The 16,759-nt window shown below is 46.6% G+C and overlaps 1 protein-coding gene across 4 annotated transcripts in view; it reads right to left on the bottom strand.

Moving 5' to 3' along the window:
- Positions 1-16,759, bottom strand: part of LOC128895391 (amyloid beta A4 precursor protein-binding family B member 1-interacting protein) — a 146,555-nt gene that overhangs the window by 49,554 nt on the left and 80,242 nt on the right. The window contains exon 1 of one of the 4 annotated variants that reach the window (XM_054157935.1): positions 15,883-16,486. The exons of the other annotated variants lie outside the window; for them this stretch is intronic. Within the exon in view, the coding sequence (XP_054013910.1) occupies positions 15,883-16,002 (120 nt within the window). The 5' untranslated portion in view covers positions 16,003-16,486. Of the gene's footprint in view, positions 1-15,882; positions 16,487-16,759 lie in introns of those variants that run through there. 4 annotated transcript variants of the gene reach the window in all.

The following is a 16,759-nucleotide window of genomic DNA, read 5'->3' as shown; positions in this document are numbered from 1 at the left end:
GTCGATTGGCCAATCGAAATACATTGCCACATAGTTAAATCGACCAAGTAGTCGAATGAATCAAGTGGTTGAGTGGGTGGAACGGGAAGATTAGTCCTACGACCAATTCGACTAGACGGTCTAATCCAGACCTGCTTAAACTATCATTAAAGTCATTCGAAAATATCACAATATTTTATCAGGATATGCAAAGTATACTTAGGATTTTTTTAAACTTTTTCCATACTGATTTTAGTCCAAGTTAACCCTAAAAATTAAGTTACATTAATATTAGAAGATAAAATAATTCAGGTCTGGAAGGGTTAAGGATGAAGGGTTAATGCTAACAATGAAACACGACAGATGGTCGATTCGACGTTTAAATTACTCGAGAAGCCGGGATATCATAAAACGTTAATGCGAAAACATTTCATTTTGCTTCACTGCTCATTTAGCTCACGCGATCGTCTCGATAAAAGTCAACATTTCGCAGTCGTCTCATGCGTGTAAAGATAACGACACGAATTTTACCTGGTCCCGCCATCTGTACTGAAACGAACCGCGTCAAATGCGAGGAACGAGGTGTCCGCATATATCAAACTGAAACGTGATAGTACGATAATGAGTACATATTATGACAATGTGAGCAGAGATACCGAATGCCTAACAAGTATCGACGCGCCGATGAACATCGCCACATACTTATTACGCGCCTTCCCTTCTTGCGGCACGCCTCACCTTGCGGCGAATCAGATATTAATTTCCCTTCTTCGAAGCTTGTCCTGCTTTTAATGATTCTGTTGATCCGAATCTACGCCATCTGCTCCGAAAAATCTTGAAGCAGCGAAATTTCGATTAATTTTGGATTTTATGGATCCTCTTTGTCGAACTAAAATATTTTCAGTCATTTGGAGTGAACTATGAAAGAGTTGAGCTAAGTAATGTAAATGTAACCTTGGTTCCTATACTTGTGTTCTGTTTTCAATTTTTTTTCATTAAATAATAATGAAAACGTAAAATAAGAAAATACAAGGTGTGCCTTGTACAGCAACCAAAAGGCTGGCAATAATTGGACTGACGCGAGGCGATTACGAAGAGAAAGTATGCCGAAATAAAGTACACGCGTCGAGTACATAATAGTTAAAAGAGGTGTTGATGTAATCACTTGAAGACAGACTGTACTTAATGAGACAACTCGCAAAAAGACATCCTTTAGAGTTAATAATAACGCGTACTGGCCACTGACGACTTTCTCCGCGCCAGAGATGGACAAATTTCTCGTTTAGACAAAAATTTCGAATGTGGACAAGTGGATACTGAAACGACATCATTTGTGTTTTATTTAAAAAAAAATATATATTATCGTTAAATAATCGTTTCATGTTCGAAGAAAATGAATCACTTCCATTGGACATCGCGAATAAATTAATTTCCGATTATATCGTGCCCATCTCGAGCCCAGGCTGGATCGATGCCTAAATTTTCATTCCACTCGCGTGCTCGCTCATCGTGCAACAAAAACGCGCCTCCGAGAGGAAACAACGAGCTAGCCCGTCTCGCCAAACGGAAGTGACTTGAGACGCTCGGCGTCGCGGTTCTTTGTTCACGAAAAGTATGTTGCCATTATTGCGCCTCGCTTCGTTTCGTCTCCCTGCAATTAGTCTTCGACTTAATACAAGTTCGTTCAACTTTCTCTTGCTCCTTATCCAGCTCAACTTTAACGATTGTGTAATTAATAACGATGGATCGGAAGTCACTATAATATTCCTGTCGATTTTTTTAATTAAATATTGACACAGTCTGCAGCACGAACTTACAGAATTACGTAATACATCCGCATATGCTTGCGAGATAACGTATTACGTCGATTATTCAAAGGGTGTTCTATTCTTAAGATATAGTAACTAGCCCTAGGCCCAAGGAACCCACTATAAATATTATTGCAGGTTCGTATGAGGTTTCTAGCGGCGACGACTCCTAACGGGAGTCATAAAAGCAGATATATCCACTCTCACGGATCATTTCTCATTCCACGCGGAGACAAGTGTGGCGATTTTTCTCGTATCGTTTCGGGGGCTCGCATAGTCGCGGTCGGGAGCTTATTTAAGCGCCGACCGTCGCTTGATATTTTTATATGGCGAGGCGTGGCACCGTCCACTTCGTCTTTGCATCTCATCCGACCCTTCCTCCACCCTTTTACGAGTGACACCGAGAGGTCGCGACCAAGGGAACGACCGTGGTAGCCATTTGTTATAACTTATTGTACCGATAGGCGGTCCTATGTTTACGTTGGCTGACGCCCACGTTCTTTTCCCATTCATTCTTCCTCCTGCTACGCATTCTTTCGACGAGAACAGCTACATACCAGGACCGCGTCAATATTTTTCCCGGGTCCTAAAGAAACGAGGTAGAAGGACATTTCGAAGAGTGACACAATGGCGTTTTAATTGCGTCATTTTCGAGAGTGGTCGACCGAGGGATGTTGATAACGGAAACAGCTGAAACGAGGTTAACCCTCCATTCCACGAATTTTATTTCATCTTTCTAGGAGCAATGTGCTTGGTACTCTAGATCTAGACTAAATAAACCCCGAATTCTCAAACATTCTTTTTCCTGCCTCGAACGAGAAATCTCACGACACTCGTTGCACTTGAACCTGGAATCAAGTGCACTTGCTATATCATAAGTACAAAAATTTCGTTTGTCTGAAGCTGTTTCGTAAATATTATATCGTATTCTCAGCAGACAGGTAAAGGTGAAGCTTTCACTTGTCCGCTACGAACATTTCGAAACATGTCTAAACAGGAAAAAAATGAAATTTCTGTCTGCTCCTTTAGCAGGCAGACCGCAAAGGGTTGGCTGTTTATCGCGCCTCATCTTCTCGCCGCAGCTGATCGTCTCCAGGAACCATGGAGGAACGAATCGAGGGGTTGCGGTGCGTCTATAGCGCCTCGAAGCTTCTCCGCGACGCGTTCGCTTTAATGATATGCCCAGCCCGTCCACAAGGTTAACGCGTCGCTTCCGGAAATTTGGTAAATCGTATGCGCGCCGTCGTGGCGCGTGCCTCCGCATAAATTGCCGTTGCACGCAACCCCTGTTGTCCAGCAGGCCCTTCGCCCTTCCTATCGCTACGTGCGCGTTGTTTTCCTGCGTGCGCGCCGCTTCCGAGCCGAAAATAAGTTCCCCGTGCTGCTCGGGGCCAGATAATGAGCGTTATCGTCGCCACGTTTCTGCGTCCTGATTAATCGTGAATTTAAATGCGTTTCGAGGGGCGATGCCAGGGGTAGATTCCGCGAGCTGTCCTGCCGATGCTCGATTAGACGAGTTTTGACTTACCCCCGTCGCGGTGTCATTTAGATAAGCGATGAGTGAATATTAAATACTTCGTGCTCGCGCGAGGGAAAGAGTTAATTTACGAATCGTTTTATGCGACGACAGTGATTTGTTTGAATTTTTGTCGAAGAAATTCCAATTGATGAATGATGAGTATATAATTGAGGGAAATAATAGCCTCAATATTTCTGTAATCGTTTCACGCAATCCCTTGAATGCCTCGAACCCGTGAAAGTGTTTTCGATTGATATTCTTGACTGTATACCTGTTATGTGTTATAACTATTATGAAAAAAGAATATAATGGAACCACTAGGTGTACGGTTTTAAGTAACAGGTTTTGTATATTCAAAAGACGACCATATTGATAAAGAAGCCCCGTAATCGGACACCAGCTACAGTTTTCCTTTGACTCGATTCTAATGGAATGATTTCTACCGCGTCCAAGGGGCGCCTTTGTTACGAGGCTCTAAACCCGTCTAATCCGAATACAACGTATTAGATTTTACGAGCCAATTCGCCTCACAATGACGGCACGAACCTGGCGCAACACGGACGCGGCATTATCCGGAGGCCTCGTTGGAATCTTAAAATAAATGCACCCTGAAAAGACGAAGCCTCACGCATCTCGCGCAGACATCTTTCTCGACCCACGTTCTTTTTTAAATCCCTTTTTCCCTTTCGTTTAAATAATTGCTTTCGCCGCGTCGGTTGGACTTTGAATCTCTACGCCCCTACAAGGAGACACCTCCGACGTCGAAAATCACGACGAAATTATTATCGCCCAACTTTCTCGCTGGTTCGTTGTCGTTAACCCAACTTTTCCCCTCGATAAAATATCGTTCGATAAAATCGCGACGAGGGTGCAGACGATTAAGAGAAAGTTAGTCGACGATCTCGGCAACGAAACGAACTCGATCGTCCGTAGAAACGTGCCTCGTTGTAACGAGCTTTGCGTTCCGATCCGAGAACTTTCGCCGAGTAACCCCCGACATCGCTGTAACGCCGGCTCCCGAGCTTTATCGGGTGAAGTAAATTTAACCGTGTCGTCGCTGAAGGGTACGCGAGACTAGTTCGCAAGATGGGGGAGAATTTAGAAGGTTCTATTCATCGTCTAATTATTATACTATTAAAAATACTTGGGCTGTGCTTCGATTCATCTTTAATCTCTTTCTACACATGTAGACGAATGAAGAAAACGTCAAAAGCGATGCAATTTAGGCCACCGTGCCCTAACTCCACCCTCCTGCAACGCGGACGCAGCCGTGGCGCAGGAACTCGAGTCGCGCGGGGATTGCATTAGAACTATTCGTGCTTAGATCGCGAAGGTTGCGCGTAGAATGCGATTCGCAGATGTCGAGCAGCTGCCACGGTAAATTGCCTTCGTGTCTTGCATTTAATCTGCCATTGGTAGCTTCTCTAGGCGGGAACGACGAACGGACGGTCACAGCTGGCAGGACTTTCGAATTCGACAATGCTCGGGACCGTCCCGGAATACATACATCCTTGCCCAGCCGAGGTTGTAAACGGGGAAACGAGTTTCCGGTTTCACGGTCCTACGGTTTTACAATGGTCTCGTCTGGCCTCGAGGCCCTTGAAATAATTTCAAACGCGGGATAAAAGTGCCTGGTCATCGCGAAACAGAGAAACTCCTAAACAGAGGTTTAACTATTTACCAAAAATTAATTAACATCGCGCGAATCTTTTGATGCGCTTCCAAAATGAATCGAAAGTGACGTTAATTTATGAAACATGCTCAGCGTGTGTCTCACAGATGTCCAAGCTCGTCTCGCGAATAATTTACGCGTTTGCCAGACTGCTCGCTCGCATAAGTCTGCTACGAGAGCACCAGAAAAGTGTTTTACGCTTTCACGAGCCGTGCAGGTTGTTTTCTACCGTCTAAAAGGAACGACTTTAAAATTACACGTTACTACGCCATGTCTATATTTCTTATACGACCATGTTGCGTGTTTTATGGAACGTTCGATGATAAAAGTTGAGCATTTCCTTCGCGAAATGGTGTTTATACTTTCCGTTTCTCTTACGTTCTTTAAGATGATTGCTACTCGAACCAGTGGTTTCCAGACATTTTGAAAAACGCCCTTCCAAAGAATGCAGTGAAAAAAAGAACTGGTTCAATAAACCGTCATTAACGCGTTTCAAGATGAGACGTGTGAGAATAATTCTACATGCATTTATGAACCCCCTGGGTTTCATGGGGGCAGACCACCAAGGAAACAGCGTAAATTACACCGAACAAACCGCAGTAGTGTAAATGCTCGAAACATTAATTCGTTAACGTTGGATATTAACGCGACGAACGGCGATTCCCTCGCGGATAGTCCGCTAGCGTTGCTCGCGCAAAGAGAGAGGAAAGCGAAAGCGTCTGAATCATAGCTGGTCGACCTGCATCGTTTTTATCTGGAGTTCAAGATCTTCCAGGGAAAACGACAGTGGGACACGGTGTCCCAAACTATTTAAGATTTCCGTCTCGAGATACTCGCGCCCGGAAAGTCGCATTTCACGGTTAATGCAGGCGCTCGTGCGCATCCCAGGGAAAACTAAACCGTGGAGAAAAATAGCGTAACGCCGCGAAGGGGCTTTTAATGGCCACCCTTCCACCGTCAGATGCGTCGCAGATAGCGAGAGAACGAGAATAACTCGCGTCTTAATTGTCGCGTAAAGCCTGGCAAATGACGACTGGACCGGCTCGAGATAACCCTTCGAGGTGCCATCAAGTAAATGTCCAGCATCGATAGATGTAATTGTACACGTTAAACGGGAAAGTGGAGTGGTTAAGGAAACTTCCTTTTTTTCGACTACGAGGGTCGATATCAACGACCCTCTGTGAGGCTCCGAAAGCTTCCTGAAAAGTCCGTCTCGAAAGTTCCGCAACGGTGCTCCGAATCATAGGCACGTCTATGATTCACCAATGATAAATTCTCCAAACGCTCGAGTTGGCCGACATCAAAGAGCATCGTAATCTTCGACATTCCAGAAAGCTCCCAGAGCGCTCCTTTGCTGGAAGAGCACCTCTCTCAAAGTTCGAGACTTTAGCTCCAGGAAGTTTCTCACCAACGGAACAAGGTACGAGAGAGAAGATAAAGGGGAAGACGTAGGCTAGGAAGCCACGAAGAGGAGAGGTTATCAGCGGTCATGGTCAAGCAGCCTTTGCAACTATGTTCGGTCACGTAGGAGCCCCGCAAGCTGCTCGACAGAAGCTTTTCGTCGAAAAGACTTACGGCGGTTTCGTGCGACGGCTCACCGTTCACCGCGATCGTTCTTTGCACTTTGGCTTCCCGCGATCCTAACTCTTGCTCCGATCTGGCTTTCACTGTATAAGAAGGCTCAAGTGTATCGATTCAAAGCCATTGGTTCGAGGTGGCGAGGAAGCTTTTAACTACTTTGTTTTAGATCGAACAAACGGAAGACGATGGTTTTCCCCTTAACAGGTTGACTGCCAGACCAATGCTATTGAAAATTTCTACTGGGATGTGGACCCTTTTTGGGGAAACTATCAGAAAACATCGTCACTAACAAAATTTGTTAGACTTACGAGGTCCCCTGATAGGGGGACCGAGTGCAAAGGGTTAAGTTGACACACCTCGATCCTCTTTTCCTGCAATGATCGCGATGATTGCAATGCTGTCGATAGTGGCCACAGCCAGCACAAAAACGAACCAATGCCCTGGGAATCGAGAGTTCTCGATGGTCGAATCTCGATCGCCTGTACACTGTAACAGGTCTCCAGTTTCGTAATGACTGTTTAATCGGGAGCTGGGGGGCACGAGGTTCGACGGGAATCGTTCGGTTGGAAATCGCGGCAACCCGTCGAAGGCGCAATGAGAAACGATCCGCGGGTCGTGGGCCGCGTTCCTCGAGTGTTCAGCGTGCGCTACTCGTTCCGCTCGATTAATCCGCCTCCGAGTGTCGTGCTGGCATTTCCGTGTGAAAAACCACCCTTTTGTGAACCATGAGAGCGAACCTGGCGCGGCACGGGGAGCACTCTGCAGGGAGAACGATGAGTCTTGACGCGAGGAGTCTGTAATCCTCGTATTGTCTCTTCATCGCATCTTCTCTTGTTCTGCTACGCGTGCACCCGCACAACGCCCTAGAAAATCCCTCCCTTTTGTCGCCGCCCTGCAAGATTCGGTTCGATTCGCGATGCTCTACGGTGTATCGTTTGGAATCCCGGATATATCAGCACCGTTTCACGCCTGTACCATTTTTTGGAACGGAACCTTGCAAAGATTTACATTTGAGGATTTTAGGGGAACTTACTTTTTAAATACGAAGGGAGAGTATTAATTTTTCGGAAGCTCTGTGACAGAGCTACATATAATCGCTATTCTTCTATTTCTCTCGCCGATGAGTGACCATCCCTTCTTTAAGAATAAAAGAGTAAATCAAAAGAAAAAGGCTAGAGAGTCCCCGTAACTATACTGGCATTCCTCAATCGCTCCTGAAATGCCAGTAACATAATTCCTAGGAATGTACAGGCTACTGGATGCAGCAAGGTATCCAAAGTGGTATTTCCCAAACGGCAGGGGTGTAAGCAAACGCGTCCATCACTCGACGAGAGGAACCCGGTTCTTCGTCGAGAAGAGTCGTACATAAAATAATTTTTTTCGAAAAAAAAAAAAATTTTGGCAAAAAATGACAAATCACAAAATGTTTCTTTCACGCGACCAACTGGAAGAAATATTCGACAAGATGCAAGAGGATTCACTCCGATTCGTCGAGCCATCTCGACGTAATCGGCGAACAGACATTAAAAAAAAAAAAAAAAAAAAAAAAAAACATGTCGAATTGAGTAACCTTCTCCTTTTCGAAGTCGGTTAAAAAAAGCAGAGGACTACCGAGAAGATAAGTGCTACCCGTCTGTCCGCGGACCATTAGACACATGCGGCGTCTCCGAACAACGAGCTCCGGCCCCTGTGTCTCTTTCTTCGCGATGAACAACGTGGTAAGGGTGAACGATTCGAGAAACGCTCCAATTACTTGCCAGGCAACTGGATGGCCCTTTCAACGTGAACGTAAACATCGAAATAGTATATTTAGCTGACGATGTAGTCGTGAATATTCGAGGCTACAATTTTCTCACCCTTTTTTTGGAGGAATTTCTTCGACTTCACAGTCACCCTATTCCACTCGCTAAAGTATAACTTCGAAGCGTGTTGCCCATTTCCCTTTGCAAAGCAATTTCACTTCCCGTCGAGCATCGATTTAAGGAGGCATTCCAATTTCGTTAGAGATAGAATTGAACTCCCGAAGGACTCTCTGGGGGTTCCGTAAACTCCTCTTCGATGACCAAGGCACGCGTTGCAACAGGAACGTCTTACATCCGTTTATAACTGTTACGGCAAGGAGAATGCTCGTGGAAATAGCTCTCATAATCTCCTAGGAACGTTCCACGGCTAGGTCTCGCGTTACGTTTCCCTTACGCTGTACGACAATAAGAAAGCCGATACCCTCTTGCGAGGTTATCTCCACGACGTTTCGCGATTGTCCTGCCGCGAAGGTGAGGGCCAACTGGCGCTCGTTAGATGCGCGATCGTAGTATCGTCGAGAAACACGGACAATTTACTGGAGCTTCCCGCCAACTATTTTACGAGCGTTCCGTGTTATCGAGGAACCCACTTAGGAAGTATTGTGCGTCACCCTTGGACCTTGGACGATAACAACGTCCAATGGTTGTCAACCGAACGGAAGAACTATTCCGGAGTTCAATAACAATTTCGGTGGGACGTTTACTTTAAATTTTTTAAGAAAATGCGTTGAAATGCAGTCGGTCCCTTAATTCGATGCTTCTCACTAAGATACAGTTGTATCGAAACACAAATCAACGGATGTATCTAAAAGTGATGTTTCAGCAACGCCATTATCTCAGGAATCCGATTCGGGGGAGAAAACTATCGGCTAGTGCTACCAATTAATACGATGCCACGTGGAATTTCCAATAAAGGCAACATCGAATGGTCGTCGCGTATTCCAATCGGGACCGATCTCCGTTTCTTTCTCTGAATCGAGAATAAACCCTGCCATCGCGGGGTTCTTAACGATGCATTTAATTGGTCAAAGGATTTCTCGCGGTCACTTCTGTCAAAGCGTGGCCTTCTCTGGTAGGCTTGTCGAACATCCTAGTTGAAATCCCGAGGCCTTCTACTTCTTGATAAATGACATTCCAGAGAGGACCGAATCGGGCCCAGGTAAAGCATCTACTAACCAGTCCACGAACGGAATTCTTATGGAAGATGTCGACTACTTTTAGGACAATTTACGAGCGGCAAACTGAGAATAAACATCATTTTTGACTCGAATTTTTGTACGAATCACGATTAAAAAAAACACACACACACACTATTCTCTAAGTCCACCATCTTTTTCAATTACTATCCATCTATATCAGTAAAAAGACGAAGTATCAGTCGACTGTCGCTCCTATCGGTTCCTCCTATCCGAATTAAATCGTCAATTCCACGACAAACGCTTCAAAGCGAGCCGTTCATCGATCCCAACGACGAAGCTTTGAACTCTGCCTCGTTTCCCCGCACGATCAATTGCGAATTGAAAACCTTTTAAACGAATTATACAAAATATAACGAGCAACCGACCAGGCTTCGGTTAACTGAAGAGACAAACGAATCAATTTCAAAAGGGACAAACAGCATGATCGCTCGTGGCGAACGGGAACAATTAAACGAGCGCGTTCATTGCGAGCTTTCGGAAAGCTCGCAATTGGCCAGGTCGGAATCGAGATAAAACGTCGATTCTCGCGACCCAGCTGGCAATAATTTCTTCGCGGCGATGATAAAGTGTAACCTCCGCCCGCTGGTACGAGAGGGTGGACGATAACCCACCCCCTTCTTCGTACAATAATGATTCTTTGAAAGTGCACGTCGGCATCGCGACGCCCAAGGAAGCACATAAATCTAGCGCGTATTCCTCCGCCTTCCGAGGGCTCCATAATCTCGTTTCGACATCGAACCTCGTCTTTCATCGTTGCGTGGCAGATGCTAGCTTTTCCAGATGCCATTACGCGTCCCACACCCTCCGTTCTCGCCGTGCTATCGAGGACAACGCCGACGAAAATAATGGGATTAATTCGTTAAGCGAACACGGTGACGACACACGCCGTTTCCCAGCCACGCGTGAACCGGAAATAATATCGTATCTTTTTATCCCCGGACTGCTTGGTCGAAATGTTCCCGAACGATAAAAGAAGCGGGATTAGAAACTTTGTGCTCGCATGCGTGGACGTGAATACTGAGATATTAGCCTGGACTGTGAGAATATCGTACTCGGAGGGTAATGGTAGGCGTTGGGTACGTAGGCGGTTTCATTTGAACGTTCTGAATGTTCTTCGTTGGTGAAGCACTACCGAGGAATTAATTAGACGTGCGCCGGTTGCGCAGATATTACATTTTCTCTTGTATGATCTCTTTGAATCCAAAGTAGATTAAAAGCAGTTTTTGTTTACTTGGCAAAGGAGATATAAGATAAGTTGAGACGAAACATGAAACACTCCTGTTAAGATCTAAATTAGTTCTCCATGTGCGGTACACTTTAACGTAAAATTTTCAACGGTGAACAATTTCTGTACGATCATTTTCCCACCCCCGACAGACTGTTCTCTTCCCGGCGAACTGAGAATTAGAGCCGTCGCGTTAACTTCAAAAGGGAGCCGATCGCCCATGACGGACCAGCGCGTGACCCACCCCGTTGCAACGATGACTCGACTCAGGCTTTTGCACGATCGACGTCACGAACAATAATGCACGGAACACCTGAACGCCTCTGACTCCGTGCTTTTTCTACGGTCTGTCGACGAGGATTATGATAATGCTCGTTCTCCGCCCGTCCCGTTTCATCCGCGAGGGAGGCCGGCGGAGGGGTGGGATTCCCGGCACGAGACAACCGAAAACAGGGGTGGTGCCACCGGGTGAGTCATCCGACGTCGGGGGAGGTCTGGCACGCGGTGACTGGTCGTCCAACATCCCCAGGTTTTCTGCCTGCGGCGACCGCCTATAGATTCTCTGTCGATTGAAATTATATTTTCTCCCCTGTACGTGCCCGCTCCCGTTTGAATTTCGTGGGCTGGGATGCCTTCGAGGGTCGTTTCCTTTTAGTGGAAATCGCGTTAGCCTCGAGATTCCTCGAGCTTCATGCGGGCACTAATTGTACTCGTTCTCGGAATCGAGGCGGCTTCAGTTCTGGGAAATTCGGATCGATACGAAGGAGGACGAAAAACAATTTTTTGTTTGTTTGGGAAGGGAAGAGAATCCGCGGAATTATCTGGAAATATCTGGATTGATTTTGCGGGACAGGCTTGTGCTCCCCTATGGAATATTTTCGTGTAGCGGGATATCGATATTCAATGCGACGTTACAATGTTATTTGGTACGTGTACAGTCCAGTACAAATCCCGGAGTGTCCGAATATTAAAGTGACCAACTGACGAAGACGTTACGTTAAACTTGAATGCATCCAAGGGAAGGAGAAATTTATTACTGTCCATATTCTTTAGGTCTACGGACATCCTGTAAATCTGTCCTACCAAGTAATAGCCTACATCATGGAACGTGCTTATACGTTCGTTTTTCCATGTTACCTCGTAAAGTATCGGATGAGATATTCTTGCCAAGATGTGCCCCTTGCGAAACCACCCACCCACGGCTCGTCATCAAAGAGCTGCACATTTCGGTTCGACATTGTAAGGCAACGAAAAGAAGGGAGACACGGGATTGCGGGTAATCACGCGACACCGCATGATTTACCGGGAACAAGGAACATGTAGAGGCGGTACGATTCATAAATTATACTAATTCAGCGCGCAATCGTTCACGATCGACGGGAAAAAACGGCGCCGGCCAGCTATAAATCACAAAGCCAATTTACATCGCAAAATCAAGCAAAACGTTTCACGCCGATCCAACTAGACCGAAATTCACGAGAGATCTTACTTTAGTCACAGGAGTAGAAAAAAGTTACTGTACGCGTAAATTTCGATTACTGTCCTTAATAAACGAGCGAAGTAGCGTGCTTTCAACGGAAATTAAATAAAGAAACTAGAAGTAACGAAATCAACATTGCGATTAGATCGTTGGGATCTTTTTAGCTAGATTCGTGGGATTTCTTCTTACCTTCTGTTAATTTTCTGACCACTCGAGACTTCGGTTCTCGAGAGCTAAGAATCGATCGACCACGCTAGCTTCCCGGAACGAGGTTCTCCGATTTTGACTAACAAATTTCGGGGCAAGTTTAGGTGTGCCACCCCCGTTCGCGCAGCTGGCGCTGAATCATCCGGAGGCCCTCGGTCTCGAAAGTACGGCGTTGCCAAGGTTTCGGAGCGGCTTCCGCGGACTTATCGCTTCCTCTTATCGTCTCGACTTAGGAAAAAAAAGCCCATTGCCCGTGATACTGAACAGAGGCTCACGTGACTTCCGTCTTTGGTACTACGCGATAACTCCCGACCTGACCGTGATCCCCTTCGATTCGTCTAGGACGTGCTACACGAAACAGACAACCGATCGGTACATATGTATGTAAGTGACTGTAACACGACTTTTTTCGACGTAGATTGGACATGTCAGTAACGTATTAGGCTGACATATATACTAAACACCGTTTTTCTTGTGTTTGAATTGGTAGCGCTGATAACATGTTAGTCTATCTTATCCTCGGTTGTTTACACCATATTAAAGAGGAAAATGTAAGATTGCTGCTATAAATATTACCATTTCTCCAAACATATCCCATAGAGAAACGATTCTAGAATCTTCTTCAGAGGACTGTTCATAAACGACATTTCGTGTGCGCTACCTAATAGTTGGGCACTCGCGGAGAACGTGGAGACGAAGAGAATGTTTCATTGAACGAGACTCGCGACCGAGACTCAGCGATGAGTCACCTCGGGCGCCATAGTTTCTTCCGTTCTGTTTTATTTCTGACTACCGGCTACGAGGGTGCTTCTAAAAATTATTTATGCGAAATGTCGTCGTAAGTCGAGGATTTGCGGTGACGTTGAACAGACGTGGCGTATTTCGCGAGAAATAGAAACCCGCGTGGGCGGCGGAAAATTCAATTCTTTACTTTTTATCAGCTGATTCGGACAATTTACAATACGAAAACTGCAGCCAGGCACAAAATCGGATCACTCTGTACCGAGAAGCTAGTGGTCGATCGATTCTTGGCTCTCGAGGGTTGAAGTCTCGAGTGGCCAGAAGATTCATAGAAGGTAACCAAAAATCCCACGTATCTAAAAGATCCCAACAATTTAACGACAATGTTGATTTCGCTACCTCTGGTTTCTGTATCTCGTATATTTGACGAGAACTGGAAAATCGTGTTTCAGCTCCCACGTGGAGTGAAAATTCTCTTTTTCTCGAACTTTTGCCCCTCCCTTCCGCGACGAGGTCTTATCCAGCCTATGGCTCTCAACGTTTATCTCGAGCTATTACGATCAAACGATCGGTCCTTGATGCGCGTTAAATGTTTATATCGCGACCAAGCATTAGGGCCACGCAATAGTGGGCCCGTGTATCGCGTATATCGAGCGGGGCTTCGGGGCCGTAATTCAAGCAGCCACTTCAGAGGCAAGAACGGCCGCAACAATGGCCGTAACTGTAGATTCGAGGTAACTTTACACTCGAGTCCATTTTCTCTTTGCCCACTTAAGCCCGCCGCTGCAACGTTCGCGCCCTGTCGGCCGGAGGAAAGGGTTGGCGACACGTGTTCGAATTTCCCTTAACGGTCGGCACGCTCTAGCCCACCCCAGAACGCGCTGTAATTACCACGAGGTAACGCGAGATTGCATCGTGGATGCAACGAAATCGAGATGCTTCCGGAGCTTTCGCGAGAATCACGAAATTTTATACCCCCTTTTCGCTGGCGAAATAGACTCTTATATTATAATGGTACAACTACTAAAAAGACCTGTGCCATTTTTTAATCTGGAACTTCGTTACCTAGATACGTTAACACGTTGGTTGCCAGACTAAAACACGTGAAAATTTCAACAGGATTAAGTTTCTGCTTAGACACAATATTCTCCGAGGAACAGTGTCCCACGGTACGATCGCAGAATATCGGGATCGATCCATCAGGCGTGGAAGCCTGTAGATCCTGTTTGCGCGGCAAAACCATAACAATTTCGCAGCACATCGCCGGAAGGAAGCGCCGTAATAACTTCTTGCTTCTCGCAGCGTCGTAAAGATTAAAAGGGGGGAAAGGGTCAAGGCGAGATAAAGCAAAATTGATGGCGGACCTAAATCCTTGCCGGTGGATCTCAACTGGTCGACGTTAGAAAAGGAAAAGGGCGGCAGGATCGCGTGCCCCGTGGGTCGGCGCAACATCGACCATCGTTAATTTGAATTATTATTGGTCGTGGATACGCGATACGGCGCGGCTCGCGGCAATTATTATGAGAAAACGCGTCACACCGTGTGCGTAATAGAATCGCAAGTCACCGAGTATAGAAGGTAAGCTTTTCGATGCCTGCCACGGGGTGAAAATCGAAGAGTAACCCTAGGACGACTTATGGCAGTATGAGTCGTCGTTAGATCTACAAATACCTACAGGGTTCCGTTTAAATCAAACTCGGTAGAATTGAAATCCGAGAGGCAATACCAGAAGTCGTCCTAGGATTAATCATGGCGTCTACGAAACCCACATGGCTCCTAGCTTACGGAGAACTGGTGTTTGATGAGATCCAGTAGTTGCTGGTTCTTGGATGTAAATCTAACTTGTCAACGTGAGTTTGCACGAGTGATGGTCAAGTTATTATTAAATAAGGTAAAATCCAAAAAGTCTATTGAATGAATGCATATCTCAAATGGAGTAACCCGACATAAAACACGTGGTTAAGAGAATATCGTAACCACCGGCTCGAGTACTCCAAGAGCTTTACCACTGTGCAAACCGTCGTTGATGAGCCAAACTTGCGCCTAGGGACCTTCTCTCGTAAGTGGCGCGAGAGGAACGAGTCCTGCGCGACGATCGCTGTTCTACGGAATGGAGCGAACTTTCCAAACGTCCTCCATGCATGGCGACGCGTTAAATTAACGAGCAGGCTTTTCCATTAATAACAAACCTCGCGGGCACGGTAACACCCGTTCCATAACGGGACAAACTGTTTGCGGTTGCACAACCGTTTGACGATTTCTCGCGACAAGCGTTTGACCATTCGCGGGGACCGGTTCTCTTCGCGCTAATCGTTCGATCGAGTTTTAGCGAAAGTCGTCGATCAAACGATCGACGAACGATATCGAGTCATCTGAATCGATAAATACAGCGAAACCTTTGTATAATAATGGGTTATTGCCACTTATCGAAATGAGCGTATGAATAAATAAACACGGCACGCGAGTGATCGCTTCAAAAATAAATCTTTCCCAACAACCTGTTCCGTTTTTTCTCCGAAAAGATAACTCTAAAATTGCTCAACTCCGCGTTCAGCCGGTCTCGATCACCTCCATTGCTAACAAACATGTCCCCCACCCTTACTTATTATTAGTACAGGCGTGCTCAAAACGCGTGGACCGAGTGGCAAATAACCAGGTGAATCACGTACCATGCCTTCGTCTATCGAGGTGTCTTCCTCGAAGTAGCACTCATCGGGTTCATCCGGTGTTAGCGCGGTAGGAGTTTCCGGTGACTCCTCCTGGATGTCCTTTCTCCTCATCCAGTCCATGTCGAGGTCCCACGGAGGCTCTCGCCCCGCCAATAAGATCGCACGGCCTGTGTCTTGGTTCGCCGCTTCCGCGAGATATCACATGTCTCTCGATCGCGAAACGCGCGACAGACAAAACCCCGCAGACGTAGCACTTTTTCTTATCGTTTATCGCGAGCCCCCGACTACGCGGAAGCCACACCGTCGGCGGCTACAGTTGACATTTGCGAAATGTCAAACCTTTTTCTGGCCCACACTCGGAGCAATATCGCGCTAACGAGACGACGCGGCCACCGAGATCGAAACTTCGATATAAGCGCGGTAGCGGCGCTCTTGGATGCACGTGTGCACGTACACCCCGTGGCGCGGTTCGATAAGGGCGGAAAATGAAGGAGGGGAGGAAGAATGGAGCACGTCGTGTCTCGCCCGACGAAACGAATCACAACGTCGATCGCACGAACGAATCGCGAGAGGTCGACAGTTTCCCGTGGAATCGGCTACGTACGCAAAACGTCAACGACGAGGTACGAGCACCGAGAAAAGGAACCACGCTCGCGATCGACGCGGAAAACTGGTTCGACCTTCGACACCCAAGCACTCTTCGATCGAGAGGAAAATTCACACGCGACACAGGCTCCGATATCCACTAGAAGAGCGTCGTTAAAAAGCGTACCGGCGAGATGATTGCGAGCGAATGACGTACGCGCGCGCAGTCTCGCGTGTGCACACGAGCTACGGCGACGGTGCAGCTGCAACTGTATGCGCAGACCGGGAATGC

The sequence above is a fragment of the Hylaeus anthracinus genome, unplaced genomic scaffold (genome assembly GCF_026225885.1).
Source record: "Hylaeus anthracinus isolate JK02 unplaced genomic scaffold, UHH_iyHylAnth1.0_haploid 5, whole genome shotgun sequence".
Classification (NCBI taxonomy): domain Eukaryota; kingdom Metazoa; phylum Arthropoda; class Insecta; order Hymenoptera; family Colletidae; genus Hylaeus; species Hylaeus anthracinus.
Note: the sequence above shows the minus strand (reverse complement) of the source record. Positions and strands in the feature narration are given on the sequence as shown.